We start from the raw sequence: 26,961 nt of genomic DNA, 5'->3' as shown, positions 1-26,961 counted from the left end.
GTGGGTGCTCCCGAGATTCAAATACCTTTTATTAGACATGGGTAGGCAGGAGGCACCCTTGGAGCTCCCAGAGGGACCCCAGCCTCCAGGAGGACTGAGGGGGAGGCTAAAAGGTTAAAAGCACTGAGGCTGGCCTGTAGACTCAGGTTGGGCCCAGTGAGTCCTCAAATAGGCTGAGGAGGTTCCGAGGTTCAAAGGCGGGGAAGGAACCCCGAGGGGGCTCAGAGTCAATATCACTTAGGTCCAGGGCATCCCTGGGGTGGGAGGGAAGAGAGACAAATGACAGTCAGGGTCTGAAAGCCACTACCTCCCACCCCCCTGGATTCTGGGCCTGCTCACCTCAGTGAGTACCTGTTCCGGGGGGCAGGGGAGCCATTGCGGGGGGTGGAGGTGTTCCCGGCAGCCCTGGCCAGGACGGCCTCCGGAGAGAGCGAGAGCCTGCACAGGATGGGCCAGACAAGTAAGGTGTCAGGGGGTGGGGGGTGCACGGGGAGGAGGCCACAGCTGGGTGGGAGCAGCAAGACCAACCCTGTCCCTATGTAGGCACCAGGCTCCAGCCGGACATGGGTGGGGATGGGGACCCAGTGGGAAACAGCAGAAACGCGGTGCCCTTTGACAGAAGCACCTTCACAACTCTGAGAGACCACCTGACCACTCAAAGGCCACGTCTGTTCTGTCTCAGAACACGTGGTTAGGACGGCTGACTTTGTAGTGACCTTGTGGAGATGAAGCTTTTCGGGTACTTCCTGTCGATATGAAGTGTCCCCATGGCAAGGGGGTGACGTTTCCATAAGGAAGGGGTTAATGGTGTGATTCCTCCTGAGGCCTGTGCCCCAAGCATTTGGTTCTCTTTTGCAGCAGTTTCTTAATTGCAGTCCCTCACTTAGCCACCAGGAGTTTCCCAGGCCCAGCTCCTCGGTGCCTCATCTGTGGACACTGGCAGCCCCTGCTATTGGGGGGAGGGGGACTTGGGCGGCAGTGCCCCAAGCCCAAAGTTGCCAGGTATGCTCTGCTCCACACATTCCCTACACCGAGCTTGGAAGAGACCGCTGCATTCACGGCCAGGCTGCACCCCACTGGCCTCGGTTCCCGTCCCAGGGCATGACGGGGGCTAGGTTTGTGGGAAGGGTCCTGCTCACCACTAATCCTCTTGGGTCTGGGACCTGGACGTGATGACCACCCCGTCTCCCGCCCCCAGCACCCACAGCTCTCACCCACCCTACACTGTCATCATCCCAGCTGCTGGAGAGGCTGCTGTGCAGGAGGAGGCTGCAGGGCGGGGAGCCAGGCGGGGTGGCTGGGGGGCTTGGGGGCTGTAGCCAGCTGGCAGGGTGGGCCAGTCCATGCCAGAGCCAGCACAGCAAGGAGAGCAGGGCCTGCGGGGACAGGGATGGGGGAGGCAGATCAGACCCTGTGGTCAGGGAGCGGGGGGTGGGGCACCCTGCCCCATCAACCGACTTACCTGCCACAGGGCCCACCCTCGACTGAGGGCGTCGGCAGCCACGTACCACAGAACACTCCAGGGCCGAGGCCGCCTGAGCATGGGCAGGGCCAGCAGGGCTGAGGCTGTGGCCCGCAGCTTGGGGTCAGGTTCCAGCATCATGGTAAGGACAGAACGCAGCTCAGAGGACAGGCCTGTCCACAGGGCAGGGCCATGTCAGGAGTGAGGGGCTCTAAGCCCAGTGTCCCCCACTGCTGGCCATCCCCTCCCACACAAGCCTGCCCTCCCTGGGGCAGCACGGTCCTCTCCATCCTTGCCTTCTACTTACCAGCCGTGAACTCAGGGGGTAGATAGCCCTGGCGAAGCTGCTGCCAGCCCTCCCCACCGTGGGGCAGCTCCATGTTACATGCCACTTCCAGGATGGTGAGACCCAGACTGGGAAGGACGGGGGCAGTGACAGAAGAAGGGCAAGGTTGGCCTTGGGATGACAGACCCCAGAGCTCCAGGCTGCCCAAGAAGAGGGTGGGGAAGGGGTGCTGTCTTCTGCCATGAGCCAGGGACATGGTTGGGGGGGCAGTTGGGGGGTCCTGAGAAGGACTCAACAGGGCCAGTGATGGGACCATGTTGTGCAGCATGGACCCCAGGCAGAGCACAGCCTACAGCAGCTGGCGAGTCCTCCTGGCACCCCTGACTACACGGGCACTGTGGTTACTAATGTTCCCATCATGGTTCTGTGGATAAGGCTGGACGTGGCTCTTCAAGGCCGAACAGGGTTATTAGCATGGACGAGGGACCCAGTGCCTGGTCCAGTCTCAGCCTCACCACGTGCTAACTGGACTTTGGGCAAGTCCCTCAACCCCACTGTGTCTGTTACTTGTAAGTGGGGTCATTGTCTCCCCCGTGGGGGGTGTGGCGAGGATGGGGTGGACCCATGTGAAGTGGCTCCAGAGGGTTCGCTGCTTAGACAGCCTGACTCTGCAGAACCCCCTTGACTACAGGGTGGGCCTCCACTCCTTCAGGGCAGGGTGTCCAGCCCAAGGCCGAGTCTTCCTGACTTTGGACTAGGGCAGTGTTTCCCTCCCTCTGCTAACTGCACCCACCTCTGGACTACCACAGAGCCTCTCACGTCCCAACCCTCACCTGAACACGTCTGCCGCTGTCCCGTAGGAGCCCTGCAGCAGCTCGGGAGCCATGTACCGGGGGTCTCCCTCCTGGGCCTCTCCAGCTCCAGATGTGCCCAGCTCAACCAGCAGCCCAAAGTCACCCAGCTTGCAACGGCCCCGGGGCCCCAGGAAGATGTTGGCGGGCTTGACGTCAAGGTGGACCAGGCCTTGGCCGTGGAGGTGAGCCAGGGCGAGCAGGGTGTCCCGCAGGTAGCCCCAGACCTGGGCCTCGGGCAGGCCGGTGCCCCAGGCCTCAGAGTGCTGCTGCAGGCTGGGCCCGCACAGCTCTGTCTGCAGGTACAGGATGCCGCCCTCCTCCCAGGCTTGCTCCAGCCGCACACAGCGCGGGTGCTGTCCCACCTTCTCATGGCCGCCAACCTCGGCCAGCTTGCGGGCCCGGTCCTTGGGGCCCCGGAACGGTGACATGGAGCGCTTTATTGCATAGAGCCGGCCGTCTTCCTTAGAGCGTACCTGGAAAGGAGGTGGTGCCCGTGGGGGGGATGGGAGGGGGCACCGGCACTTAGGAGGCCTGCTGGGCAGGTTCTATTATGACCGCACATGCGTGGACGTTCTAGCAGAGCTACCTTAGGGACACCCGCGCATGTGCAATAGCGAAACTGGATGACCCACTCCAAGAGCTCAAAGTCTCGACCCAGGAGGGTCTCTGTCGCCTGCGGTTCCATGAGGGCTGGTGGCAAAACTGCGTGGGCAGGGTGAGCGCTGTGCGGAATATAAAGTGAGTTTGTTTCTCAATGATCAACTCTGGGCATGTATAGAGAAAGGTCTGGAAGGAAAGACACCCCCCTGAGAAGCACAGTAGCTGCCTCTGCGAAGAACTGGTCTAGGGGCCGTTGTTGTTTGTACTTTTTAATGACAAAATTGTCTCCTGTGTAGTACTTGTGTAAGGAGAATGACCATTTTCAAGGGAATATAAATGATTGAAAATATATTTTAAGAAAAAAAAAAAGTGGCATGGAGGATGTAGCCTGGGTGCCTGCTTGCCTGAGGTGATGGGGGAAGGGCGCACTGCACAGAGCGGGCTGGCTCTACGGCAGGAGAAAGGGCAGCCTTTAGGAGAAGGCACAGCCACTGTGCAGTGTGCCAGGCTCAGGGCAAGGGGAGTGTGGGTACTGGGGGGCCTGAGCAGGGGGATAGGGAAAGCAGTCAAATCAGGCACTAACGAAGGAAGCCTGTCAAGCAATGAGAAGCAGGGGAGGGAGGCGGGGGGGGTGTCCCAGCAGGCCCAGGGAGTTGTGCCCCCACTCACCTTGAAGACCTCTCCGTAAGAGCCGTGGCCCAGGCGGCCAAGCCTCTGGAAACTCTGTTGGAAAAAGGACTCTGGGCGGCTGGGGTCATACGAGGGGCTCTGCAGGGTCTCAGAGGCTTTGCTTCGGAATGACACTCTCCGGGGCTGCGGCTGGTGCCAGCCCGGGGTCCGAGGAGGGAAGAGGCGGCTGACGGGGATACTGCCCTTGGCAGGGGGTCGGGGTGGGAGGCTCCGACTGAGCCCCCCAGGCCTCTTGAGGGAAAAGCCAGGTTCGGCATGGCGGAAGTAGGCTGGGACTGGGACAGGGGTACCACTCAGCCGGGGAGGGGTGCCCTCCGTGGGCACGGGCATGGCCAGCACAGGAGACCCCAAGTGCACAGTACAGAGCACCGTGTCTACTCAAACAGTGCCTGGTCCTGTGGCCCCAAAGGGGCTTCAGAAAAGAGCCACGTCCACTCCGCACGCACGTTCAGCTTTAAACATGGAGGCCACAGGGACACCAAGCACCTGCGGGAGAAGGCAGAGGACAAATACGTATACATCAGCACACAGTCATCTGTACCTTGGAGGTCACAGAAGCATAAAGTGAAAAGCTCAAGGCCATGTCCTAGAGACTCCCACAGCCCAGCAGAGTTTAAGCTGAGGCAGGTTCTGGAGCCAGACCGCCTGCCTGTGTGTCCCTGCCCTGTCACAACCAGCTGTTTGGCCTGAAAATTTACACCTTCTTCCAAAAATGTAAGGCGGAAATATTAACACAGGCCCAGCATCTCTTATCTCCAATTCAAAAGTAAAAACAAAGGTCTGAAGCCAAGTTTCTTTTTTGACTTCTTTCTCCTAGCTGTGGGGCTGAAACTCATTTCATGAAGCTCCACTTCCCGCTCTGGGTGGCAGAGGTTGCATTGCTGGCAGGTACAGCAGACAGGCCTGGGGCTCCCTCTGCCATCAGCCCCTGCTCAAGAGGCAAAAGCTCAACCTCAGGGCCAGGGGGCTGGGAACACGGAGGCCTGATAGCTCAAGGCCAAGCTCACTCACAGGAAGGAGGCTCCCCCGTGGGAAAGGTGAGCAGAGAAGGCGAGGGGGGGCTGTCCCCACCCTAAGGCAGCAGTGTTACCCAGGGAGACAGGCACCACTGTCCCTGCCCTCAGCTCCAGAGCTGCGGCCTAGGGATTCTGCCTATGGAGAAGCAGACAATGACACAGAAAGTTCTGAGGCTCTCTCGGGGAGGGGGGGACTGGGGGGGGGACTTTTTCTGAAACAATGTGTGGGAAGTTCAAGCTTAAAGGCACTCTCAAAGTCAGTGGAGGTTTTGGTGGTAAGCAAATGTGAGGAAGCTGGCACCACTATTAGTGCAACAAAGTACCCCATGGGCTAGCCAGCTTCCCAGAGAGAACTGGGGAAGGAGACAGCTAGCAAGAGCCCTGCCGGGGTCAGAACACACCCCAGACACTGAGCGCAAAAACTCCCTTGTTGAAGGAGCCCCAAGTTAATTAGATCAGTCTATGGAGCAGTGGAGCCCGAGGCAGTGTCAGAAACAGTGGGGCGATCAGCCCACAACTGGTGGCGTAGGAGCTGAGGGAGGGGAAGGGCAGAGAGAGCCCCCCGGGAAGCTCCTGGTGCTCCAAGGGGTGCACGGGGTGCCCGGCTGGGCCCTCCAAGGAGGGGGTGAGAGAGACGTCACTACAAGGGCCCAGCCGGTCACAAAGCAAATAAACAAGCAAACAAAGTCACAAGCTGCAGAGGACCGGTGAGAAACCAGTACCCACCGTTGCTATAGCACTGTCTAAAATATCCAGTTTCCCACAACAACAAAAATTACAAAACACACAAAGGCATAGGAAAGTGTGACCCACACACAGGAACAAAGCAGGTGACAGAAACGACCGGTAAGAGGGACCAGATGTCAGATTTCACAGATGAAGATGTCAAAGTAGCCACTCCAAATGTGTTCAAAGAACTAAAGGGAATTGTGCTTAAAGAGAACTCTGATGACAACATCTCACCAAATAAAGAATATTGATAATGAGATAGAAATTATAAAAAGAACAAAGTGGAAATTATGGAAAATGAAAGGTGTGATACTGAAATGGGAACATTCCCGGGAGATGTCCAACAGTGGATTTGAACTGGCAGGATGCTAGCCAGTCTGAAGACAGAAGGAAAGAGATTATTCAGTCTGAACAACAGACGGAACAAATCAGGAAGAACCAGGAACAGAGCCTCAGAGAAAAGTAGAACGCTATTAAGTTTACCAGCATCGGCAGAATGGCACGTGGGAAGGAAAGAAGAGAAGCAGCAGGGAAAATACACTAAGAAATAACAGGGGGAAACTTCCCAGATGTGATTCCCAGAAAAACCTCCCACCCCAAGAAAAATGCATCAACCTAGCCAACGAGCTCAATGAACTTCAGGTAGGATAAGCCAAGAGATCCACATCCAGAAACATCGTATTAAAAAAAATGTTGACAGCCAAAAACAAGGACACAATCTTGAGAGTGGCAAGAGGGGAAAGGACTCATCACTTATAAGCCCCCCACCGAAGGAGATTAACTGCTGACTTCTCACCAGAAACAGCCAATGCCAGAAGGCGGTAGGGTGGCATATTCAAAGTGTTGGGGGCGGGGGGGTGAGGTGGGGGGGTAGTTTGTCAGCCAAGAATTCTTTTTTTTTTTTTTTAAGATTTTATTTATTTATTTATTTATTTTTTTTTTTTTTTTTTTTTTTTAAAAAGATTTTATTTATTTATTTGACAGAGAGAAATCACAAGTAGATGGAGAGGCAGGCAGAGAGAGAGGGAAGCAGGCTCCCTGCTGAGCAGAGATCCCGATGTGGGACTTGATCCCAGGACCCTGAGATCATGACCTGAGCCAAAGGCAGCAGCTTAACCCACTGAGCCACCCAGGCGCCCTTATTTATTTATTTGACAGAGAGAGATCACAAGTAGACAGAGAGGCAGGCAGAGAGAAAGAGGGAAGCTGGCTCCCTGCTGAGCAGAGAGCCCAATGTGGGACTCAATCCCAGGACCCTGAGATCATGACCTGAGCCGAAGGCAGCGGCTTAACCCACTGAGCCACCCAGGCACCCCAGCCAAGAATTCTATATCCAACAAACTATCTTTCAAAAATAGAGGCAAAATAGGGATGCCTGGGTGGCTCAGTCAGTTAAGTGTCTGACTTCAGCTGAGGTCATGATCCCAGGGCCCTGGGATCGAGCCCCACATCCAGCTGCCTGTTTGGTGGGGAGCCTGCTTCTCCCTCTGCCACCTCCCCTGCCTCTGCTCTCTCTCTCTCTGTCAAATAAATAAATAAAATATTTTAAAAAAATAAAGCCAAAATAAAGACATTCCTGGATAAAAACAAAAAATTCATTGCTAATAGAGATGCTTTTTAAGAAAAACTAAAGGTAATTCTCCATGCTAAAAGTACATGATTCGAAACAAAGCACTGATAAAAGTAATTATGTGGTTTTGAAGGGGCGGGGGGTGGGAGGTCGGGTGAGCCTGGTGGTGGGTATTGTGGAGGGCACATATTGCAAGGAGCACTGGGTGTGGTGCATAAACAATGAATTCTAGTACACTGAAAAGTAATAAAAAAAAAAGTAATTATGTGAACCAGAAGACAATGTGGGGTGCCTGGGTGGCTCACATGGTTAAGCATCTGTCTTTGGCTCACGTCCTGATCTCCAGGTCCTGGGATTGAGCCCCATGTCCGGCACTCAGCTCATTGCGGAGTCTGTTTCTCCCTCTTCCTCTGCCCCTCCCCCTGCTTGTGCTCTCTCTGTCTCTCTCTCAAATGAACAAATAAAATCTTTAAAGGAAGTATTAACGTTCACATGTAAATATGTATTTCTTCTCTTAGCTGATTTAAAAAGCAATTGTGCAAAACGATATGTATGTCATTGTATGTTGGGCATACTAAGTATAGACATGTAACATACATACTGTTAGCCCAAAAGAGCTGGGTGGGAACAGAACGATACTGGACTAGGAGATGACACCAGGTGAATCCACAGGAACAAGTGAAGAGAATCAGAAATGATAAATAAGATCAATATGACAAACATCATACATATAGACCTGCTTTCCATTCTTCCCTCAGCTTCTCAAAGAAAGTAAAGACAACATAAATAAATGGAAAGACATTATATGTTCATAGATCCAAAGAATTAACATAGATAAAAAATGTCAAACTTTCCAAACTGATCTACAGATTCAGTAAAATCAGAATCAGAATCCCAGCTGGCTTCTTTGTAGAAATTGAAAAACTGATCCCAAAATCATACGGAATTTCATAGGTCCCAGAATAGTTGAAACAAAGTTGAAAGTCTTGCATTTCCTGATTGTAAAGCTACAGGAATCAGAACAGTGGTATTCACAGAAGGACAGATGTATAGATCACTGAAATGCAACTGAGAGTTTAGAAATAAACCCTGACACTCACAGTCAGCTGATTTGGACAAGGGTGCTGAAACCATTCAGTGGGAAAGAAGTCTTCTCTACAAACAGTGCTGCAGCGACTGGATCTCTACATGCAACAATCATCGAGCAGAAAACTCTGACTTAACTTCTTTTTCCCTCTAACAGTGAATGTTCATGTATTTTTGTTTTAAAAGATTTTCTTTATTTATTTGACAGATGGAGATCACAAGTAGGCAGAGAGAAAGGAGGAGGAGGAAGCAGGCTCCCTGCTGAGCAGAGAGCCCGATGCAGGGCTCAATCCCAGGACCCTGAGATCATGACCTGAGCTGAAGGCAGAGGCTTTAACCCACTGAGCCACCCAGGTGCCCCTGTTCATGTATTTCTTGACAGAAATATTAATGGGTTTGATTATGGGATGATGTCCTAGGCTCACAGGTGATGTTACATATAAATGATGTGTGTACTCTATTAGCTTTCTAAAATCAAGAGACATGTTGAATTCAGAAACACACGGAGCCACAGGGCACTGTGTACCGTAGTACCTCAGGAAAGGCTCAGCCCAGTGTCTGGCATACAGATCCCCCAGTAAATGCTGTTACATAACAAGTAATATATAATGGTGTTCTGAGCAGTAACTGAAGGAACACACAAAGTGCAACCGTCCCAAGGTGTGTGTTGGGAGAGAAAGGGTTCTTATGTTGCTATAATGTTATAACAGAAACAAAAACAAGAAGACCAAAGAGGAGGAGTCCAATTTGGAGAGGAAGCCACAGTGTATCAAAAGATACCATACCCAGCAGGGAGCGAGTCAGTAACAGAACCAGGAGGGAGCAGTCGTCTGAAGTGGTGTGCCCTCCAGTAGCTGGGACAGTGAAAGGACAGGGGAGGGACACCCCCCCCCCTCAAGGGGCCTGCAGGGAAGGCACCCTATATCCTGTCTGTGGGGACCCTTCCTCCACAGGATTCACCTCAGGATTCCCATGTCAGGTTTCTTCCAGCGCAGAACCAGGGTGTCAGAACCCCCTCCAGCGCTGGTTAGAGGCCCAGCATGTTGGGGACACCAGGCATCTGCCTCTTAAACCAGTTCTCAGACCACTCCAATAATCCCTTGCATTCTAGCACCACTTGGCCTGGCCGAACAGCTTTGGGGAGGCGACAGGGGAGAAAGAAGGAACAGGGGCTCCCCCGAGAGGTCAGGGTGGCCCGGAGCAGGCCGGCCTGCGAGACCTCTGGAGCTTTCTCACCCTCTCACTGGGCTGGACACATCGCTGACCACGGTCTACCGCGCTAGACTGTGAGCTCCTCCCGAGCAGGGCCACAGCTGGTTCACCTCGGTGGACGTGGGGAAACCCTGGCGAACATCCGAAGAGACCGGCTGTCAAGGGTGAGGAGCTACTCCCGGAGAGGAGGGGGGGCCAGTCTTCGGGGAAAGGCGCTCCCAGAAAAGGGGCCTGGGAGGCCGGGAAGGCCAGGAGGGCCGGGGCCCGCCCCGGGAGCCCAGGCAGGGCAGAGGGCGGGGCCGCCGCGGGCAGGGCGGTTGAGGCTGACCCCGGCAGGGGCTGTCACGGGGCAGAGGCTGCCGGGAGGGGAGTCCCCGCCCACCATCCTCAGGACCCGGCCTGGGCTCACCTGGAGGGATGGGCGGGGAGCAGCTCAGCAAGGTCCCAGATTCCGGGTCGGCAGAGGCTGCGGAAGCCCCCGGGGCGGTCAGGCGGGCTGGGGCCTGCGGGCGACAGCTCTCTACCGGAGGACTCTCGGAGGGGAACGGCCCGTGAACGCGCGCAGAGCCGGCTCGCGCCAAAAATTCCAAACCGGCCTCGAGGCCCCGCCCAGGAACGCCTCACGCTCCGCCCACTCCCCGATGCAGCCCATCAGAGGCGCCCAGGGCGCCGGGGCTCCGCCCCCACGTCTCTGCGTGCGCGTCACCGGGCCCGTTCCGCTGGCTCCTCAGGCCGTGCCCTCTCACTGCGCAGGCGCGACGTCACCTCGGCGCCAGCCCGGGCGGAGGGTGTGACGCGGTGCGGTGTCCCGGTTGAGGGGTGGTGTGGGGTCCGAGTTGGCCGGTGGACCTCTTCCACTCGGTTCCCGGGATGTGGACAGACTTCCAGACCCCAGTCCCGCCCTCGCCTCGCTGGCTTGGTTTTCGAGACTGTAAAAGGGGCGTTTTGCCCCAGAGGTGCCCCAGGAGGCGGTCCCTCGGGACCAGTCGGGAAGTCCCTGCGGCCTCCGGGTCCCAGCGGGGTGGGGCGCCCTGGGTTCGCTGGCTCCCTCTTGCCTGCCGTGCACCTCATCCGGATGCCAGACATTCTCCCACCCCCCGGGGAAGCCCTGCAGAGTGGCCGCGGCCGCCTCCGAAGCAGCCCTAACCATTCTCTGGATTTGAGATTCGAACTCAACTCTCTCTACCCTGCCTCAACTCTACCCTGAACGACCTTGGGGACGCACCGGGCCTTTCCGAGCTTCGGATTAGTCTCTTCTCCTGCAAAAACTGGGCTGATTGATGCAGCTTTCCTCAAGCAGCTAGAGGTTCAAATTGGATGATCCCCTTATAGTCCTTAGCAGGGAGCCGGGGCAGGGCAAGGGCTGGTTCCTAACAATAGCGCGGCTGGGGGTTGCCCCTTCCTTCACATAGGGCACCTTTTATCCGTTTAACGGGGTGCTTCCAGGCCACCCTCTCTGGAACACTCCCCATCTTGTCGCATCTCGCTTCCCACCTTATTTTCGTATTACACTTCCTCTATCTGAAATCCTGTCCTCTGTTTACTGGTTTATTTGTTGACCACCCATCCCCCAAGTTTCTGACAGGTTAGGGTTCCCAGCGCATTGTGTCTGCACCTTCAGGGAACATTACAGTTCATGGACCAGCACGGGAGGGCCTGGCATATCAGGTTAGGCCCATAGACCTGGAGCTTCTCTGGGCCTGGATCCGTCCCCCCCTCCTTTGCATTTGCATCTCTGGCAGCCACAGCCCCTGTGACTCAGGCAGGGTCCTTGTGAAAGACCCCAAGCTTGTCCCCAGGAGGCCTGGAGAAGCAGGTGGGCCTCTCTCCAGCTGCCATCCCCTCTGCCAGTCCCATCTCCCAGGAGTCCGGGGCCTTGGGCTTCTTCCAGCTGCCCAGTCTTGCAAAGCCTGCTTTGCAATTATTTAAAGTAAATATTTTTAAAATTCAAAAATATACTTCCAAGGGATATTTCCCTCTGTGGAAGGACTGTATTATGAAGTTAAGTACAGATAGTAGGAGAGAGCACCAGTCGTGGAGTAAGGAAAATTAGGGCTCTATCCTGCTTTGCTGTACACGTAAGCTGTGCTGTCCTGAGAGAGTTGCTTTGTTTCTGGACCTGTTTCCATGTTTGTAAAATGGAGATGGTAGTTCCCACGTCCTTGTAGGATAGGAGAACTACATAACAAAATGAATGCAAAGGGCTTAGCTCAAGGCCGAGGAAGCACACAGTAGGAGCTTACTCACCGTTTAATAATACCAGCAACATTCTGTCATTTGTATCGAGTTGTACAGGTTTTCAAAGCAGCTGCCGGGGCCAAAAGGAAGTTCCTGGGGAGAGGAACCGGGACCCCCACACCCGCCCCGGGGTCACAGGGGCAGAGGCAAGGGCCCGCAGGCTTTGAGACCAAACAACTTGGAGGGGGCTGGGCCCACCAAGAACCCCCGCCACACCTCCGCCCAAGCTCTGGGTTCCCGGGGTCCCGCCCGCACTCAGGTGAGAGCCGGCTCGAGCCCCGCGCGCCCCCGTGTGTCCCGTCGCCGCAACAGCGCCATGGCCACACCCAGACTCTCCCAAGGAAGTCGGACTAAGGTGACTTAAGCAAAGCAAGGAAAGGACGGCCCAAGTGCAAACAGGGCACCGTAATGAAGAGGGGATTGTGGTGTGTGCATCCGGGGAGCTGGTCTTGGTGTCAGGTGCGGTGGGTGTTGTATAGGTGTGTTAGTGTGCATTTGTCTTACCCACGCTTCTGGGTGTGTGCCTCATTTCACACTAGCACAGGTTTAATAAATCTGGCGGCGGGTGGAGACAGGGAATTAACAGAGGTCAGCGTTGGGAGGGCCTGGAGGTGCTGGCAGTGGTGTCCTGGAGGCAGCCAGGGCAGGGGTCTCCACTGAAGAGCTGCCTAATGGAGGGCCGAGTGGGTGACCCGAAGGGATTGAGCACAGTCACAGGTTCATGGGGCGCCTGCCTCCCCTCCAGCTGTCCTCCCCAAATTCCCTCCCACCCGGGCAGGTGCTGCTCTGAGCAGCTGGCTGGGAGTCTGCTGACAGGCTTTGCCATTTTAGGCAACAGGCTTCCTGGGCCTCGGCTTTGCACTCCCAACACCCAGCTGTCGCCTTGCCCTGGGCTCTTAGCTCTATCCCCTCAAAGTTGCTCCTCTCCTTGGAAGCTGAGCCACCATGTCCTCACGCCTGGAAGAGAAGGTTCCCGAGGCTGGGACTCCATCAGAGTCTCTCCCTGCCCCCACGTGGTCCAGCGGCTCTTAGCCAGGCTGGCTTGGCCCAAGCTGGGGATGACCTGAAGGGACTGGATGTGATGGGGTAGGGGTGGCGCCATTGCATGGGCCAGGGGTGCCCCACTGGGCTTGGCCCCCAGCAGCATGAAGCTGGCCCAAGCCCCAGGCTGGCTGGCATTTTCCACCGGCCCATGCCAGCCCCCAGGCAGCCTGGCAGTGGCAGTGGGCACCAGCATTCCCTTTGGCAGAAGACTCGCAGGCACTCGGCCCGAACCCCCTGCATGGTCCCTCCTGGTCTGTGCCCACCTCCTGGTGGGCCAAGCTTCCCTGGCACCCGGTGGGGCAAGCCTTGTGTCTAGGTCTGTAGAGGAGGCTGTTAGCTATACTGAGTCTGAAGCACACATCTTGGGCCCAGAGTGACATGAGGCGGGCAGAGAACAACACAGTGTTCAAGTCCCAGGCCCCCTGCTTGGGAGCTGTAGGACCTGAGCCCACTCCCTTCTCTGCTTTTTGCCCATCTGTAAGACGGGAGTAAGAAGCAGCTCCCCCCAGTAGCCCTGACACGCTGGATGTCAGTGTCATCGTTGTAGAGGAAAGAGAACGGGCCCAGGGAGGCTGGGTTCCTGCTCCAGCATCCTGGCCAGATAGAGCAGGTATTTGAACCCAGTCGGAATTTGACTGGTAACCACAAGCCCATTCTGAGGCTCTTGAGGAGACCAGAGAGCTGGTGCTTGCCTTCACGAGGTGGAGCAGGTGGCCTGGCAGGAAGCCCTCCCCGGGGAGTCTGCAGAGATCGTCCCAGCTGTTCTGGGCTCTCATGGGGTGGCTGGGCCCAGGGGCCTGGGGCCCCTCCCAGCAGCCAGTAAAAGGTCCAGCCCTCAGGATTCTGGCTCATAGCTCTATGCCAGGCAGGGGAAGCAGTGGGCACATGGGGGCACCTCACCGGGGACACCGGGCTGAGGGGGCCTAGTGGGAACAGAGGGGCCGTGGGAGTGTGGTAGTGGTCCTAGGGTGCAGCCTGGGATGTGGGTGGAAGGGCATGGACAGGCACGTGTCCGTGCTGGGGGGCATCTGCTCAAAGCCCTGCTGTGGCTAGAGGTGGCCTCTGCATGTGCCATGGTCTTGGGAGCCCTGCAGCAGGCCGATTCCCCACCATAGTCCCTGTCTAGGCCCTCAACCCGTCAGGCAGCCCCACCTGATATGCCGCCCTCCTTAGCCAGAGGTGCCAGGAGGGGCTGGCTGGGCAGGGGCCAGACCCTCAGACAGACAGGGTGTGGAACATTTTGGACAAGGGCCCAGAGGGGCTGAGTCACTGCTGTCCCCAGCCAGCTCAGAGGTGGGGGGTTCACTCCTGGCACTTCCAGGCCTGCCTCTTCTGTCTTCTCGTAGTTGGCTCCCCACCAAGCCCCCCACCTGGCCCAGGCTCCAGGCTCTTCTGCCACCCTAGAAACAGAGTGCTTCCTATCTCCACTGCCCCCTAGGCAGTGCCCTTCCCTCCAGTCCCCCAGCCTTGGAGTAACTGCTGCTAGAGCTGAGCAGGAGACCAAGGTGACACCGAGAGGGCCTCCTGTGGCAGGTGGACTCCCACCAAGCCTTCAGGCAATGGCAGTGGTCCCTTGACAGGCTCCTTCTGTGTCACCGCTTCTTATGGAAGGGGGTGGGGGCAGCTCCTGCTTTGGTCCCGGAGTCTCCGGGCTTAGACGAGCTAATTGCCTGGCTCTTCCTGGACAGCCTCATTGTCAGACCCAGTGTCCTGCACTGCTGCTTCTCCACGTGCCTCTGGGACACTGTGGCCTCTGCCCCCCACTCTCCGTGCAACACAGTAACTCCTTCGGGCTCTGCTGCCAGCCTCCCCCCCCATTTCTGGGCCTGGCTTTCCCTCCTCTCTCCAGCTGTGTTTGGGCTGGGCCTGGGGTGCCTGCCTGCCCTTTGCCAGCTGCGGGGAGGGAATCTGAGCCCCCAAGGCCTGGCGCCAGGGCCCCAATCCTGACAGGGGTGGAGTAAGCCTCGGGGGCCAGGTGGGGGCCTGTCCCGGCTGTCAGCACTCATGATGGATGAGGGGTGGGGCAGGGAGAAGGCCGGGCTCTGGAGTCCTGCCAAGGAAAGAGGTGGGGGGCTGGCCCCCTGGGGTCTGCCAACAGAGCCTCTGCCCCTCACAGCTGGGGGGTCTGGGTGAGAGACCCCACCCAGGAGAGGTGCTTAAAGGCCCAAAGGGTGAGTGCCCTCCCACTCCACTCGGCATAATGCGCACCTGGGCCTTCCCCGCAGCCCTTCTCCTGCTCTGCCTGGCTTCAGAAAGCCTACAAGGCGGTGAGGGGAGGGCAGGAAGCAGGCAGCTGAGATTGGGGCTGGGAGGGCTAGGGACAGCACTGGGCCAATGCTGGGGCTCTGGGTGTGTGAGTTCTGGGGGGCAGGATTATGGGGGGGTTCAGGGACAGATGCCTGGGTCCTTCTCCCTCTCAATCTCTGGGGTCCCCATCCCGAGTCTGCGCCTCCTTGCTCCCCAGGACTACCTCCCTTGTCTCTGGGCCCAGGGAAAGGTAAGTGGTCCTTGTTGGCACTGGGGTCAAGGGAGAGGGCCTGGTTTCTCCCCTGCGGGTCCAGGAGATCTCTGGGAGAGAGCCCCAGATGTTCCCTACCTAGTTCTGGGATCCCGATGTGGGGCCCAGGAGAGCACAGGGTCCCTCCCTGTCTTCATGGCAGACACTCTTGCCCGTGGTTAGCTCGATTGTGGGGAGCAAAGACACCCCACACCTTTGGAACCAGGGTGAGGTACGGCAGCACATCAATGGCAGGCATGAGACATCTCAGAGGAGGGGCTTGGAACTGGGTCTCCAAGGGGGTCAAGCTAGGACAGGGAAGAGTAAGGACATCCTGGCAGTGAGAAGGGGCAAAGGGTGGGAGGTAGGGCGGAGGTGAGAAGACGAGGCTGGTGGCCAAGGGGCTGGGCAGGTAGGGGCAGAGTGTCGCAGAAGAGTCTTCAGTCCGGGGATCTGTGGGGTCCTCAGGGTAGGAGAAGGGGCTCCATCCTGAGACCTGATGCACCAAAGCTAGCTGCAAGAGAGAAAGATGAGGGGGTGGGGCACCAGGAAGGGAGGGGTCCAGAGACTCTCCAGAGTAGGAATGGAGTGGGGAGGGGGGTGGTGGTCGTGCCCCTGCAGAAGGAGCAGGGGGATCTGCCCCCAGGGGTCCAGCCCGAACACCTCCCCCCAAGCCCCTGCCTCCAGGCTGCTCACCTGGTGCTGTCCTCACCCCTCCTGTGACCGGAGAGGAAACTGAGGCCCAAAGGGGGTTACATTCTTGCTTGCACAGCAGAAGGGGTAGCATTCATGTTCAGCCCTTTGCCCCCTCCTAAGTTAACCCCCTTCTCCGCAACCCACAGGCTTCAGGATCCCCAAAGGCTACAGATCAGGTAAAGCTGGCTGAGAGGATGAGCAGGGTGGGAGCAGCTGTGTCCTCCGAATGAGGGTGAGGAACCCCAGCTCCCAGCCCCTCCCGGCCCTTCGGGCTCAACTTCCTGTCTTCATCCCCAACCCCCCCAGGCTATGGCTTCCCCAGTGGCCTGGGAGCAGGTGAGAAATGGACAAATGGGAGTTGGGAGAAGCACCACCTCAAAAATATGTGGGGACAGTGCTGATCCCACCCCGCCCCCATCCCCAGAGAAGTGAACTGTGACCCTTTCAGGCTGGTCTCCTTTTCCTCCTGTACACACTCCCCTCCCACGTAGGAATCCTGCTCTGATGTCATCTCACCTGTGTGCCCCACCCCGGACATCCCCCAACTCTTTCCTGTCCCTGCTTGTTGTCTGTGCTGCTCCCACTTAGCCCCGTGCAGTGGGGGCAAGTCTGGCTCACTGCATGTCCCCAGGGCCAACTGAGAGTGGGCTCCAAGGCCCCCTTCCCCGTTCACCAACGGGCCTCTCCATCTCTGGGGTGGGCAGATAGGAGCTGAATTCCCATAGGCCTGCTGCTCAGAAGCAGCAGGGAGGGTCCTGGGCCCCTTACCTAGTCCCTGGATCTCCCCTGGCTTCTGAGGGAAACCTGTCCAGCCCCAGCTCTGCCCCCCCTTTCTTTCACACCCTTTATCTCCATTTGTCCCCCCAGGATTTGGGAACGGGAATGGGCTGGGAGCCCAGCCAGGTGAGATTGGCGGGTACTAGGGGTTGGTTCGGTTGGTTCTATCTGCCTCCCTCCCAGGCCTTAGAGGGAAGGATCAGAATTTTTCAATGACTGAGGCAGGCAGACAGGGAGCCTTCCAGTTTGCCATTTCTGGTGTGGTCCAAGGGTCCTGTACCCCCACCCTAGTGAGGACTCCAAACCTCCCCTGTTTATCCCTCCCTCTCCCTGTGGGTCCTCTAGCTCTAACTGGCTACAGAACAGGTAGAGGTGGGCCCAGGGTCATTGGGAGCTGGGGTCAGGATTCTAGGTATTCCAGAAATGGGATTTGAGACCCTCACTTGGGCCCCATCTCCCTTTCAGGCACTGGAGGGGGTGTGAAGCCCCCGAAGCCAGGTGAGCCCCCACCCTGTTTCTCCCCATCTCTGTCTTGCCTCCCCCCTCCCTGTTATTCTCTTATTCCCCCCTAACCCCCTCTTTTCCTATTCCCCAGGGTTTGGAAATGGGCTGGCAATGGGGACCTTCCCAGGTGCTGTCGCCCAGCCAGGTAAGGTGGGAGAATAGCTGAGGGCTGATAAGGCTGGGTGGGCACTGGGAGGGTCTTTTCCCAGGCTCCCCCAGGGCAGAACTGCTGACTCGCTGGGGGAGGAAAGAAAAAGGGCGCCCCTCTTTCACCCCCATCTCAGCTGGGACCCCAGAAGCCCTGTGACCTCTCATCATGGCCTTGGAGCCCCAGAAAGGGGCTGGGCCCCTGGGACTCCCTCATCCACCACTTCTCTCCCCCCAGGTTATGGAGGGGGTGTGAGACCCCAGAAGCCAGGTGAGATGCCCCATCCACGCCCACCCCCCTCTCCACCTTGCCTTCCGTCTGGCTCCCTGTGAAGCCCAGCCCACTCCCTCTGGCTTACTCCCTCTGGCTCTGTCTCTCCAGTATATGGAAATGGACTGGGAGCCGGTTCCTTCCCAGGGCTGGGAGCCCAGCCAGGTGAGGACACCTGGAGCCTGAGCCCGGGGAGGGAAAAGCAGGAGGGAGGTGTAGAGTTGGAACAGGGATGAAGTAGGGGAGAAAGTTAGGGGTGGGGCCATGGGGAGATTGGGGGGCCTCTTGGTCTCTCCTCAGGCCTGGGAGGGGGAATGGATCCTCAGAGGCCAGGTAAGGGGAGAGCAGCCCTCTCTCCATGTCCCCCCCTTGGGCACGTGTTACCCCTCTAAGGGACTCCTCTCTTCATTGGGCTGCTGCTGTCATTTCCATGGCCTGACCCTCTGGAACGGTCTTTTTGATTTCCAATCCCTTCTCGGAGCATGCTTCCTGCAAAGAGCAGTTGAGGGACACAGAGGTCCTGGGTGAGGGCGGCACAGGTCAGGGGAGCCCCCCAGAGCAGCCACACTGGCCCAGCTCCAGCCCTCTCTCCACAGGCCCTGTGGCTCAGAATGGTGGCCAGGTACCAGGTACGGGGTGGGGGCCGGGGGGGCAGAGGCGTGAGTGTGAGGCTTCAAGGGAGCTCCAGGCTCTCTCATCTGGTCCCTGATCCTTTCTCAGGAGTTGGAGGGGGCATAAAACCTCAAAAGCCAGGTGCGCTGCCTGCTGTCCCTGTGTCTCCGTCCTCTTCTGCCTGGCTTCCCCTTACTCCCTCTTGCTGTCTTCCCAGGACTCGGCAATGGGAATGGTATGGGACTCGGAGCCCAGCCAGGTAAGGGCATCTGGGCCGAGCTGGGGTTCTGGGGAGGAGCTAGGGAGGTCAGGGACTGGAGGGCAGAAAACTGACTCCTCGGGGAACAGGATGGGACGAGATCCATATGCGGCTCTGGGTGTTGCCCTAGTCCCTAATTCTCCCCGAGCCCACTCCTCACATTGCTTTTCCTCTCTAGGCTGCAGCTGGCAATAGCCAGGGGCCTGGCCAGGCTGGGGCAGCTTGGGGTGGGGGCACAAGGCTGGAGCGGTCAAGGTCCCGGCCTTGCCTTGAGTGCAAGCACAGGGTCTCTTAGGGGCTCCTTCATTCCACCAGCGTTCATGTTTGCCTGTCCTGGGCCAGCCAGCACGCCCAGCCCTGAGGGGCTTTAACCTTGCAAAGGCCCACACCCTTGGGGTTTTAAGCCAGAGAGAGCCACCCTTGGCCCCAGGGCTGGGTGGGAGGACTGAAGGAGGCTGGGCTCGGAAGCATGGTGGCAGGAGATGTGGGGTTTAAACGTGGGCCTGAGGGCAGCTGTGGGGACAAGTCTGAGGGATGGGTCCCTTGCAGCCTGCCTTCCCAGACCCTCTCCTGTCATAGGCTCCATGGCCCCCTCCCTGACTCTGGTAGCCAGGCTGAACGGAGGGATGTGTGAGGGGAGGGATCCATGCAGCAGGGTGGGGGAACCCGGGGGCCTATTTCAGCATCACCCCACTTTTCCATGTCACCCCCTCCCCCCCAGCAGATGTCACAGCTCATAATCGCTTTGGACCAGGGGTAGCAAGGGGATGGGGTTGAAGCTGGGACCCAGGGCTGGGCTTCTGGGTCCCTCACCTGCTAGTCTCTCCCCCAGGCTTTGGAGGGGGCGGAAAACCCCAGAAGCCAGGTGAGCCCTGTTCTTTGTCTCCCTGTCAGTATCTCTTTGTGCTCCCAAGCCCCAGATCCCCCGTATTCCCTCTTGCTCTGTCTCCCCAGGATTCGGGAATGGGAACGGGCTGGGAGGTGGCGCCTTCCCGGGAGTAGGAGCCCAACCAGGTGAGGCTCTGAGGCTCTAGGAGCATAGGGGTCACTGGGGGTGCCTAGGCCTGGTTAGGATCTGAGGGAGCAGGAGGGGCTGGGGGAGAAACACAGACAGCCTCCTGGCCTTCCCTCTGCCTGGGAGCCACGTGAGACCCGCTGTCCACTGCTGCCTCTCCCTCCTGGTGTGAGCAACACTGGTTCAGCCCACCAGAGGCTGGCCAGGTGGGAGACAGGACCCCCTGGAGGTTGGGGTGCGCTGGGACGGGTGGACAGGAAGGGAGTGTGAGCACAAGTGGGGATCCAGGAGCATCTGGGGAAGGGGTTGCGGAGGCCAGGGGGAGGACCGCTGGCTGGGGCCCACTGAATCAGTGGGTGCTTGAGCTGCGGCCTCCAAGAGAGACTGGAGAGGGCAGCGGCTCTGGAAACAGCTCAGAGCCAAGGTGGCAGGAGCGAGAAAGGAGCTGGTGCTTGGGGAGGCGGAGCCAGGTCACCCAGTCTGCTGGTCTCCCCCACTGGCTGATGCATGTGGTGGCAGTGACAGCCGTCCAGGAGGGACCCAGGCAGTGGGGATGATGTTCAGGTTTCCCAGGGAATTGGGCCCCAGGGGGAGAGTAGGGGCTCCACTGGGTGGGGGTGGCCGTTGTTGGATTCCAGGGGGAACCTCAGAGAGAGGCTGGCCCCAGAGCCCCTCTTGCCTTCCAGCAGGTCCTGCAACTCAAAATGGCTACAGACCAGGTAGGCACCTTCTAGGGCTCTAAGGACATCTGGAGACGGGGACCAGGCTCTCATCTGCTCCCTGTCTTCACTAGGTTTTGGAGGGGGTATGAAGACCCAGAAACCAGGTGAGCCTCACCCCTGCCTATCTCTCTCCACCACCAAACCCTAAACTCCCCTCTCCCATTCACACAGCCCCCTCTGTCCCCCAGGGCTCCGGAACAGCAACGGCTTGGGAGCCCAGCCAGGTGAGACTGCTGGGGTCTGCGGGTAAGCATCTGGGCACCCTCTCCCACCTCCCTCCAGGCCTGGCAGGGGCAGGATTAGTAAATAATGGGGGGGTTGCTGAGCGGAAGCTTCCAGGATTCCAGCTTTTGGGCTTGGCTTTGAAGCGAGCACCTTCACCTCTGTGTCAGCTTGACCCCCCAGACCCCATCTCCCAACTCACCCTTCCTCTTCCCACAGGCCTAGTGACCCAGAATGGATACGGAGCAGGTAAAAGCAGGGTGGGGAAGACTCTGGGGAGGCCTTGAGATGGGGCTTCTGGGCCCTTCACCTGCTCCTGTATCTTCTCCAGGCTTTGGGGGGGCCATGAAGCCCCAGAAACCAGGTGAGTCTGGCCCGGTCTTGTCTGTGTCCATGGGCCCCTTGAAGCCAGAGCACCCCCTTCTCAGGCTCCCTGTCACTCTCTAGGATCTGGGACCTGCTGGGAGGCATGGCCATCTCAGGGGCCTGGGCCCAGGCTTTTCTCAGGGAGAGAGGAAGGCGGAGGGCTGGCTTCCAAGTGGTGGGGAGGTGGGAGCTTAGCCTGTGGCCGGGGAGGCCTGGGGAGGGAGGAGGTGACCTCTCTCTTGTACCGCGGCTTCTTTGCCCCACACTCCCATGCTGAGGCTCTGTCCTGCCTCCTCCTGAACCCCTCCAAAACCAGCCCTTCCTGTCCACACCTGTTTGTCCTCCTCTGGATATGGGAGGACTAGGAGGGGCACCTGGGAGGCTTAGTGGGTTAAGCCTCTGCCTTCGGCTTGGGTCATGATCTCAGGGTCCTGGATCATATGAGGCTCTCTGCTCAGCATGGAGCCTGCTTCCTCTGTCTCTGCCTACTTGTGATCTCTGTCTGTCAAATGAATGGAATCTTTTAAAAAAAAAAAAAGAAGAAGAAGAAAGGACCAGGAGCCCAGCCGTGAGGGGTGCCGAGGAGTTGGGAGAAACTGGGGGCACAGGGGACCCTGAGGAGAGGTCTGGTGGGTGGACATCAGCCTCCACCTCCCCAAGCCTGGGGGGTGGAGGTAAAACCCAGAAGCCAGGTGAACCTCACCCCTGCCTGTCTCTCTCCACCTCCCCCAAACCCCGAGTTTTCCTGCCCCCATTCACACCCCTATCTATCTGTCCCTCCCAGGATTTGGGAATGGCGACAGGCTGGGAGGCCAGCCAGGTGAGACTGGTGGGGTCTGGGGGGTACAAGTCTGGGCATCCTCTCCTGCTTCCCTGGCGGCCTGGCAGGAGGGTGGGTTAGCCTAGGAGCAGCTGGGCCTCCAGGCTGGGCTCTTAAGGGGGACCACAGGCGGTTCCCCCACCTGAGCCAGCCCCAACCCCCTGGTCATCCTTCCTCCCCGCACGGGCCCTCCAGCTCCCAGAGGCTGCAGAGCAGGTACTGAGGGGAGAAGAGAGAAGGGCCTGGCAGGGAGCACTGGTCCTCACCCAGGCCATGTTGGGGGCGGGGTTTCCTGCCAGACTAGGTGAGGGCGGGGCTGGCGATTAAATGGAAGTTGCAGGAGGCCCCGGAGGCCTGGGTTTCCGGCTCCCCCCGACCCACCCCGGTCCCCCGTACCTGAGCCTCTCCATCTCCACAGGCCCTGCGGTTCCCGTGGGCTACGGAGCAGGTAGGGAAGCGGGCGCTGGGGCCAGACCCTGGGGTTCTGGAGAGGCCCAGAGAAGGGGAGCAGGTCACTCACCTGTTCCCATCTCTTCTTCAGGCATCGGTGAGGGCGGGAAGCTGCAGAAACCAGGTAAGGCTTTCCTTCCTGTGAGTCCTGCAAGACGGGGACTTCTAATAAGATAGAACTATTTGGTCTCCGGGTCCTGGCACAGAACCCCTCAAAGCCTAGGAATTTCCTAAGTGCGGAGACCAGTAGAGTATCTTTTGTTATGTTAATGGCGACTTTTGGAGAGCCTCGTGTCTTCTAAGGTTGGGGCTGCTTGCTGGGGGCACCCAGCTTGGGACTGGAGGGTTGGAACTTTCAGTCCCTCCCTTGACCTCTGGAGATGGAAAGGGTCACCAGCCTTGCCTGTGTAAGGGAGCCTCCCTAAAACCCCAAAAGGGCTTCTGGGGTGGCGGGTGACCCCTTGGAGGCCTGGGGAGTGCAGAGGCCCCTCCAGCCTTCCCACACGCCTGGCCTCTTTATCCTCCATCTGCTGGCCCCGAGTGCTAGCCTTTATAAAGAGCCTGGATTCTAGTAAGGAAACTTTTCCTGAGTTCTGTGAGCTGCTCTAGCAAATCGGTCCCACGCAAGGAGCTGGGTTCCTAGCCAGAGGGTCAGACGTACCGCTGGGCTGAGGGTGCTTGAAATGAGGGGGTGGGGGACTGACCCCTTCACCTGTGGGGTCTGAGGCTGTCTGCAGGTGGCTGGTGTCAGGGTTGAGGCATGTTGTCAGACACCCAGCTGGTGTAGGGAGAATTGCTTGGTGCTGTGGGGAAGTTCTAGAATTGGGGTCAGCGTCAGAATCAGGCCCCCACTGCTCTCTAACCCCAGAAACTGTCTATTCCTCTCACTGCTTTCCCCCTTCCCAATCCACACACCCTGTCTCCCAGTTTACAGGAATGGGCTGGGAGCCAGAGTCTTCCCAGGCCAAGGGGCCCAGCCAGGTGAGGGAGGCCATAGGGCGGGGGTGGGGGGGCTGGGAGGGGGAGGGCAGGGCCCCAGGGGGCGCAGAGTTGGGTCCTGGGAAGAGAAGGGGCAGGGTGGCATCCAGCTGTCACTCAGCCTATTTCTGTCTCTCCCAGGCCTGGGAAGGGGCATGAGCCCTCTAAAGCCAGGTGAGCCCATTCCCGCCCCTCCCCCACCTTGCCCTGAGGTTGCCGCTGCCAGAGCCCTCACACCTGCTTTTCTCCCCAGGCTTTACTCCCGGACTGCAGCTCCCAGCAGGTGAGTGTGGTGGGGGCTTCAGAAGGGGGGCACTGGGCTCTTTCTTGGGAGCTTGAGGTCTGAATTCTGAGGGGGACTGCCTCTCCTGCAGCTCTGGGAGGAGGTGTGAAACCTCAAAAGCCAGGCAAGTGAGAGGACCCCCCCCCCCCGTCTCTATCCTACACCTCCACCTGCCTCCTTCTAGAACCCTCCTCACTAAATTACTACCACTCATATCCCTGCTTTTTCTCTCCAGGATATGGCAACGGAAATGGGGTGGGGGCCCAACCAGGTGAGGCTCCTGGGGGCAGGGCTGGGAGTGAAGGGAGATGTACCAAGAGAAAGGCAGGAGGGTTGTTGCTGGAACACAGAGGGTCTAGGTGGGCCAAGAGCAGGAGCCTTGTTAGGTGGCTGGGTCCTCTTGTACCCCAAGTACCACGGGAGTGGGGCTTTCTCTGGCCTAGCCATGGCCTCCCTCGGAAGCTGTGTCTGCCCTGGAAGTCATTATGGGCTGGTGGCTTGGCCAGGCTGAGGCCGGGAGACTGGCCTGGGGCAGGCGCTAGCCTGGGTTCACTGCCCTCCCCCTTCCTTCCCCATCTAGGTCCCTGCCATGGGAGGGTCCCTCCACTGCTTCTCCCCAGGCCTCCCACTTCGGGGGTCCCTTCTGCTAAAGGGGGCGGCAGCTGGGGCCCCAAATCCCAGCCCTCTCCCCCAGGGCAGAATGGCAAGTTCCCAGGTCAGTGTGGAGTAGGGGCCGGGGATGGGGCACCAGGGGATCCCTGGTCCCAGGAGGGGCTGGGTCTAGCTGGGCTGCTCCCAAGCCCCCAGGGCCATTCTCTAGCTAAGACTGAGGCTTGTCACCGAGAGCCAGCTGAGGGAGAGCCTAAACTCTGGCCCTGAGACCCCATGGAACTCCCATTATGGCAGGTGCCCCCATCCCGGGGCAGGTTGCAGCATTCCCAGCCCTCCCCACCCTAAGATCACTTCTGTCCTATGGCTTTCTTCCTAGCACCGACTCCTGCCATCCAGTGGGGGCTGAAACCTCAGAAAGCAGGTGTGACTCTGTCTGCCCCCTGTCCCTAGTCCAGATCAGGTCACTCCTCCATCATCCTTGGGCTGCAGCTGTCCAGGCTCCTAAGGCCAGGAAGTCCCTCCCTGAGTCTACCTGTAGTCTCTCTTGCTGCTTTCTAAGCCCATTTCTTCTGGTTCTGTTCCGTGTCGATAGGGAGTATCCCTTCGTCCTCCTCAGAGCCCTTAAGGTCCATATTTGTCCCCCAAGGAGTTAATGGCCCCCATTCTCCTCACAGGATACCAGCCCCTGAATGGCTATGGACTGGGAACAGAACTGGGTGAGGAGGCCCTTCCCCTTTCCTCCTCTCCTCGCCCCTAGCTCAGGAAGAGGGGAGTCGGAGGCGTTATCTTTCTCTGACTCCTCCGTCTCTGCCCCCATTTCCTCTCTCTCAGGCTTTGGTGGTGGCCTCAAGCCTCAGAAAGTTGGTGAGCCCCCTGAGCCCCCAAGGGTGCAAGCTGGTATCTTCCCTGCGGCAAGCCCTCTTGTCCTTGTGTCTTGCCCTGGCTGGCTCTCTCCCTGAACCAGCACACATCCCGTCTGCAGCAGGCCATAATGCCGGCCAGAGACAGGCCGGAGACAGGAGTCTGCTGAGGGTCAAGTGCACACTGAGGTAAAGTCTTGGGTGCAAAGGGAAGCGGGCCAGAGGGAGGCCAGGAGAGGCTTCCAGAAGGTGGAACAACAGAGTTTGCACAGGGTTGGTTGGCTGAGCATGGGGACCGTGTATGTGAGGCCCTCTCTGGGTTGCCTCCGAGTCAGTCTCTGTCTGTCTGCTGCCTCCTGTCTCTCCACTAGCTGGTCACCCTGAGCCCCACCCTCAACCCCCACTCACCCAGCCTTTCTCCCACTGCTGTCTTACAGGTTTTGCTTATGGGAATGGTCTGGGAGCTGGGGTCTTCCCTGAGGCCCACCTGCAGCCAGGTGCCTGGGAGTGCTGGGGTGGGCTGGGGGGCCCTGGACTGAGGGGTTCCTCCTGTCTCTGACCTTCTCCTCCCTCCTCCAGAGTTTCCCAGGACCAGTGGCTTTAGGAATGGTGAGTCAGGGACAGAGAAAAGAGTGCAGGAGCTGGGGGCAGGGGAGGGCCATCCAGGGGCTAGGCAGGAATCACTTGGATTTCTTGCAGGGTATGGGGAGGAAGCACCAGTGTACCCCAAAGCAGCAGTTCCAGGCTCTGAAGGAAATGGTAGGAAATGAGTGTTTAGGGGGTGAACCTGGTAAGGGATGCGGGGACCAAGCCAAGCGGGCAGCGACCTGAAACCCCAGGGGGCTTGTGGGTTCCTGGATGTCTGGCGCTGGTGGGCAGGGGTGCCCACAGTAGCTCTCCTTCTGCAGGTCAGGCCAAGGCCCTAAGGGGCTCTTCTTGGCCCTTCATGCAGCCTTGGGGGCTTGCCTTGAAGCCTGGATATGGGCCTGGAGGCACATACCCAGGGGTCGGAAGCCAGCCAGGTAAGGGGGGGATGCGGAAGAGCATCGTGGGGTTGTCAGGGCTGGCTGTAAGGAGCTGGGTCCTGGGCCAAGGTGCACCCAGAGCCCTGCAGAGAAGGCGTGGGACAGGGACAGGAGGGATTAGGTAGGAATGGATGGGGTTTGAGGAGACGGTTGGAGCTGGGGACCCTGAGTGTGAGCCTGGACACGAGACCAAGATGGGGAAGTGACAGACACCATGTGAGGGCCACTGGGGACTCAGTGCTCCCACCTTCTGTCCCTTCCCCCAGCGACATATGGACAGCTAAGGCCAGAGCTGGGCCCTGGACCGTTTGGTGAGTGGCGGTTTCCCAGGGCCCGGGGTGAAGCTGGGGAGTGCAGGGGGGCTCTAAAGTCCGCTGGTGACCTGGTGCCCTGGCTGATCTATGCCTTAGGCAGCCCTCCAGTGAAGAGAGACAGCAGTGGCCCACTGGGAAATGGCTATGGAGGTGAGAGGGGTCACGGTAGCCCTGTCCCCCACTTGCCCTGTTTACCACGGTTGCCTCTCCAGGCTGCATTGGGGCTGTCCCAGCCCTTGGGAGGGACAGGACACTCTCAGGTCACCAGCAGGTATCTGCTGAGTGATCTTAGAGACCAGAGGTGGGAGAGGGTGCAGGTCCCCTGGGAGGTGAGGAGGGGTCCAGACCTCACCAGGGCCCTGCCTTTTCCCAGGCCACTGTCCTCTTGGGAAATGCTGAACACCGAGGCCCTTTCACTGCCCACCCTGACAGCCTCTCTACCACAGCCGTGTGTTGGGCGAGGAGGGCCAGATCCTGGGGCTTGGCTTCTGGCCGGGGGTCTCCTGCGGGCTAAGAGTATTAATAAAGGTGGCATGCTACCCTGTTGGCCTCTGTGTACTGTCCCGAGGTGGGGCAGGTCGGGGGTGGTTGCTGGTTGGTGTGCGGGCAGTCCAGGCCACCACTTCATTCATCTGTTCCACAAACGGGACAGCACTTTGTCACAGTGTCGTGGGGGACACATCCAAGTTAGGGAGGGGACTGATGCATTCTTTATGTCTACATTTATAACCAGCTTATTAGTTA

The 26,961-nt window shown here is 58.5% G+C and overlaps 2 protein-coding genes across 11 annotated transcripts; one reads left to right on the top strand and one right to left on the bottom strand.

Moving 5' to 3' along the window:
• Positions 1-5: 5 nt before the first annotated feature.
• On the bottom strand, positions 6-10,051 carry PKMYT1 (protein kinase, membrane associated tyrosine/threonine 1). 4 transcript variants are annotated; one of them, XM_004750617.3, is made up of 8 exons: positions 9,915-10,051; positions 3,872-4,378; positions 2,582-3,075; positions 1,770-1,876; positions 1,463-1,635; positions 1,219-1,376; positions 340-438; positions 6-254 (listed from the first exon to the last, which is right to left on the bottom strand). In XM_004750617.3, the coding sequence occupies exons 2-8, from the start codon at positions 4,220-4,222 to the stop codon at positions 143-145; spliced, it is 1,494 nt and encodes a 497-aa protein (XP_004750674.1). In that variant the 5' UTR covers positions 4,223-4,378; positions 9,915-10,051; the 3' UTR covers positions 6-142. The 4 variants fall into 4 exon arrangements, with proteins under 4 accessions (XP_004750674.1, XP_004750673.1, XP_004750675.1 ...); XM_004750616.3 differs by lacking the exon at positions 9,915-10,051 and adding an exon at positions 9,530-9,642; XM_004750618.3 differs by lacking the exon at positions 9,915-10,051 and adding an exon at positions 9,530-9,642 and having other exon boundaries at positions 352-438.
• Positions 10,052-10,093: 42 nt separating this feature from the next.
• On the top strand, positions 10,094-26,759 carry LOC101673750 (elastin-like). Of its 7 annotated transcripts, none has more exons than XM_045072017.1 (34): positions 10,094-15,054; positions 15,252-15,284; positions 16,127-16,156; positions 16,287-16,316; positions 16,848-16,883; positions 17,223-17,255; positions 17,353-17,406; positions 17,647-17,679; positions 17,791-17,844; positions 18,509-18,550; positions 19,383-19,415; positions 19,505-19,564; positions 20,255-20,284; positions 20,359-20,391; positions 20,476-20,511; positions 20,729-20,758; positions 20,841-20,873; positions 21,660-21,695; positions 22,114-22,143; positions 22,237-22,269; positions 23,073-23,126; positions 23,265-23,297; positions 23,377-23,406; positions 23,642-23,677; positions 24,395-24,439; positions 24,693-24,734; positions 24,850-24,882; positions 25,316-25,375; positions 25,458-25,487; positions 25,578-25,637; positions 25,787-25,900; positions 26,170-26,214; positions 26,314-26,367; positions 26,591-26,759. In XM_045072017.1, exons 1-34 carry the CDS (start codon positions 14,799-14,801, stop codon positions 26,614-26,616), a joined length of 1,617 nt encoding a protein of 538 aa, XP_044927952.1. In that variant the 5' UTR covers positions 10,094-14,798; the 3' UTR covers positions 26,617-26,759. The 7 variants fall into 7 exon arrangements, with proteins under 7 accessions (XP_044927952.1, XP_044927954.1, XP_044927951.1 ...); XM_045072019.1 differs by having other exon boundaries at positions 20,252-20,284; positions 26,318-26,367; XM_045072016.1 differs by having other exon boundaries at positions 20,252-20,284.
• Positions 26,760-26,961: the final 202 nt, after the last annotated feature.

Source organism: Mustela putorius, unplaced genomic scaffold (genome assembly GCF_011764305.1).
Source record: "Mustela putorius furo isolate JIRA1106 unplaced genomic scaffold, ASM1176430v1.1 tig00004007_pilon_pilon_pilon, whole genome shotgun sequence".
Taxonomy (NCBI): domain Eukaryota; kingdom Metazoa; phylum Chordata; class Mammalia; order Carnivora; family Mustelidae; genus Mustela; species Mustela putorius.
This window is presented reverse-complemented; position numbering and strand designations above follow the sequence as displayed.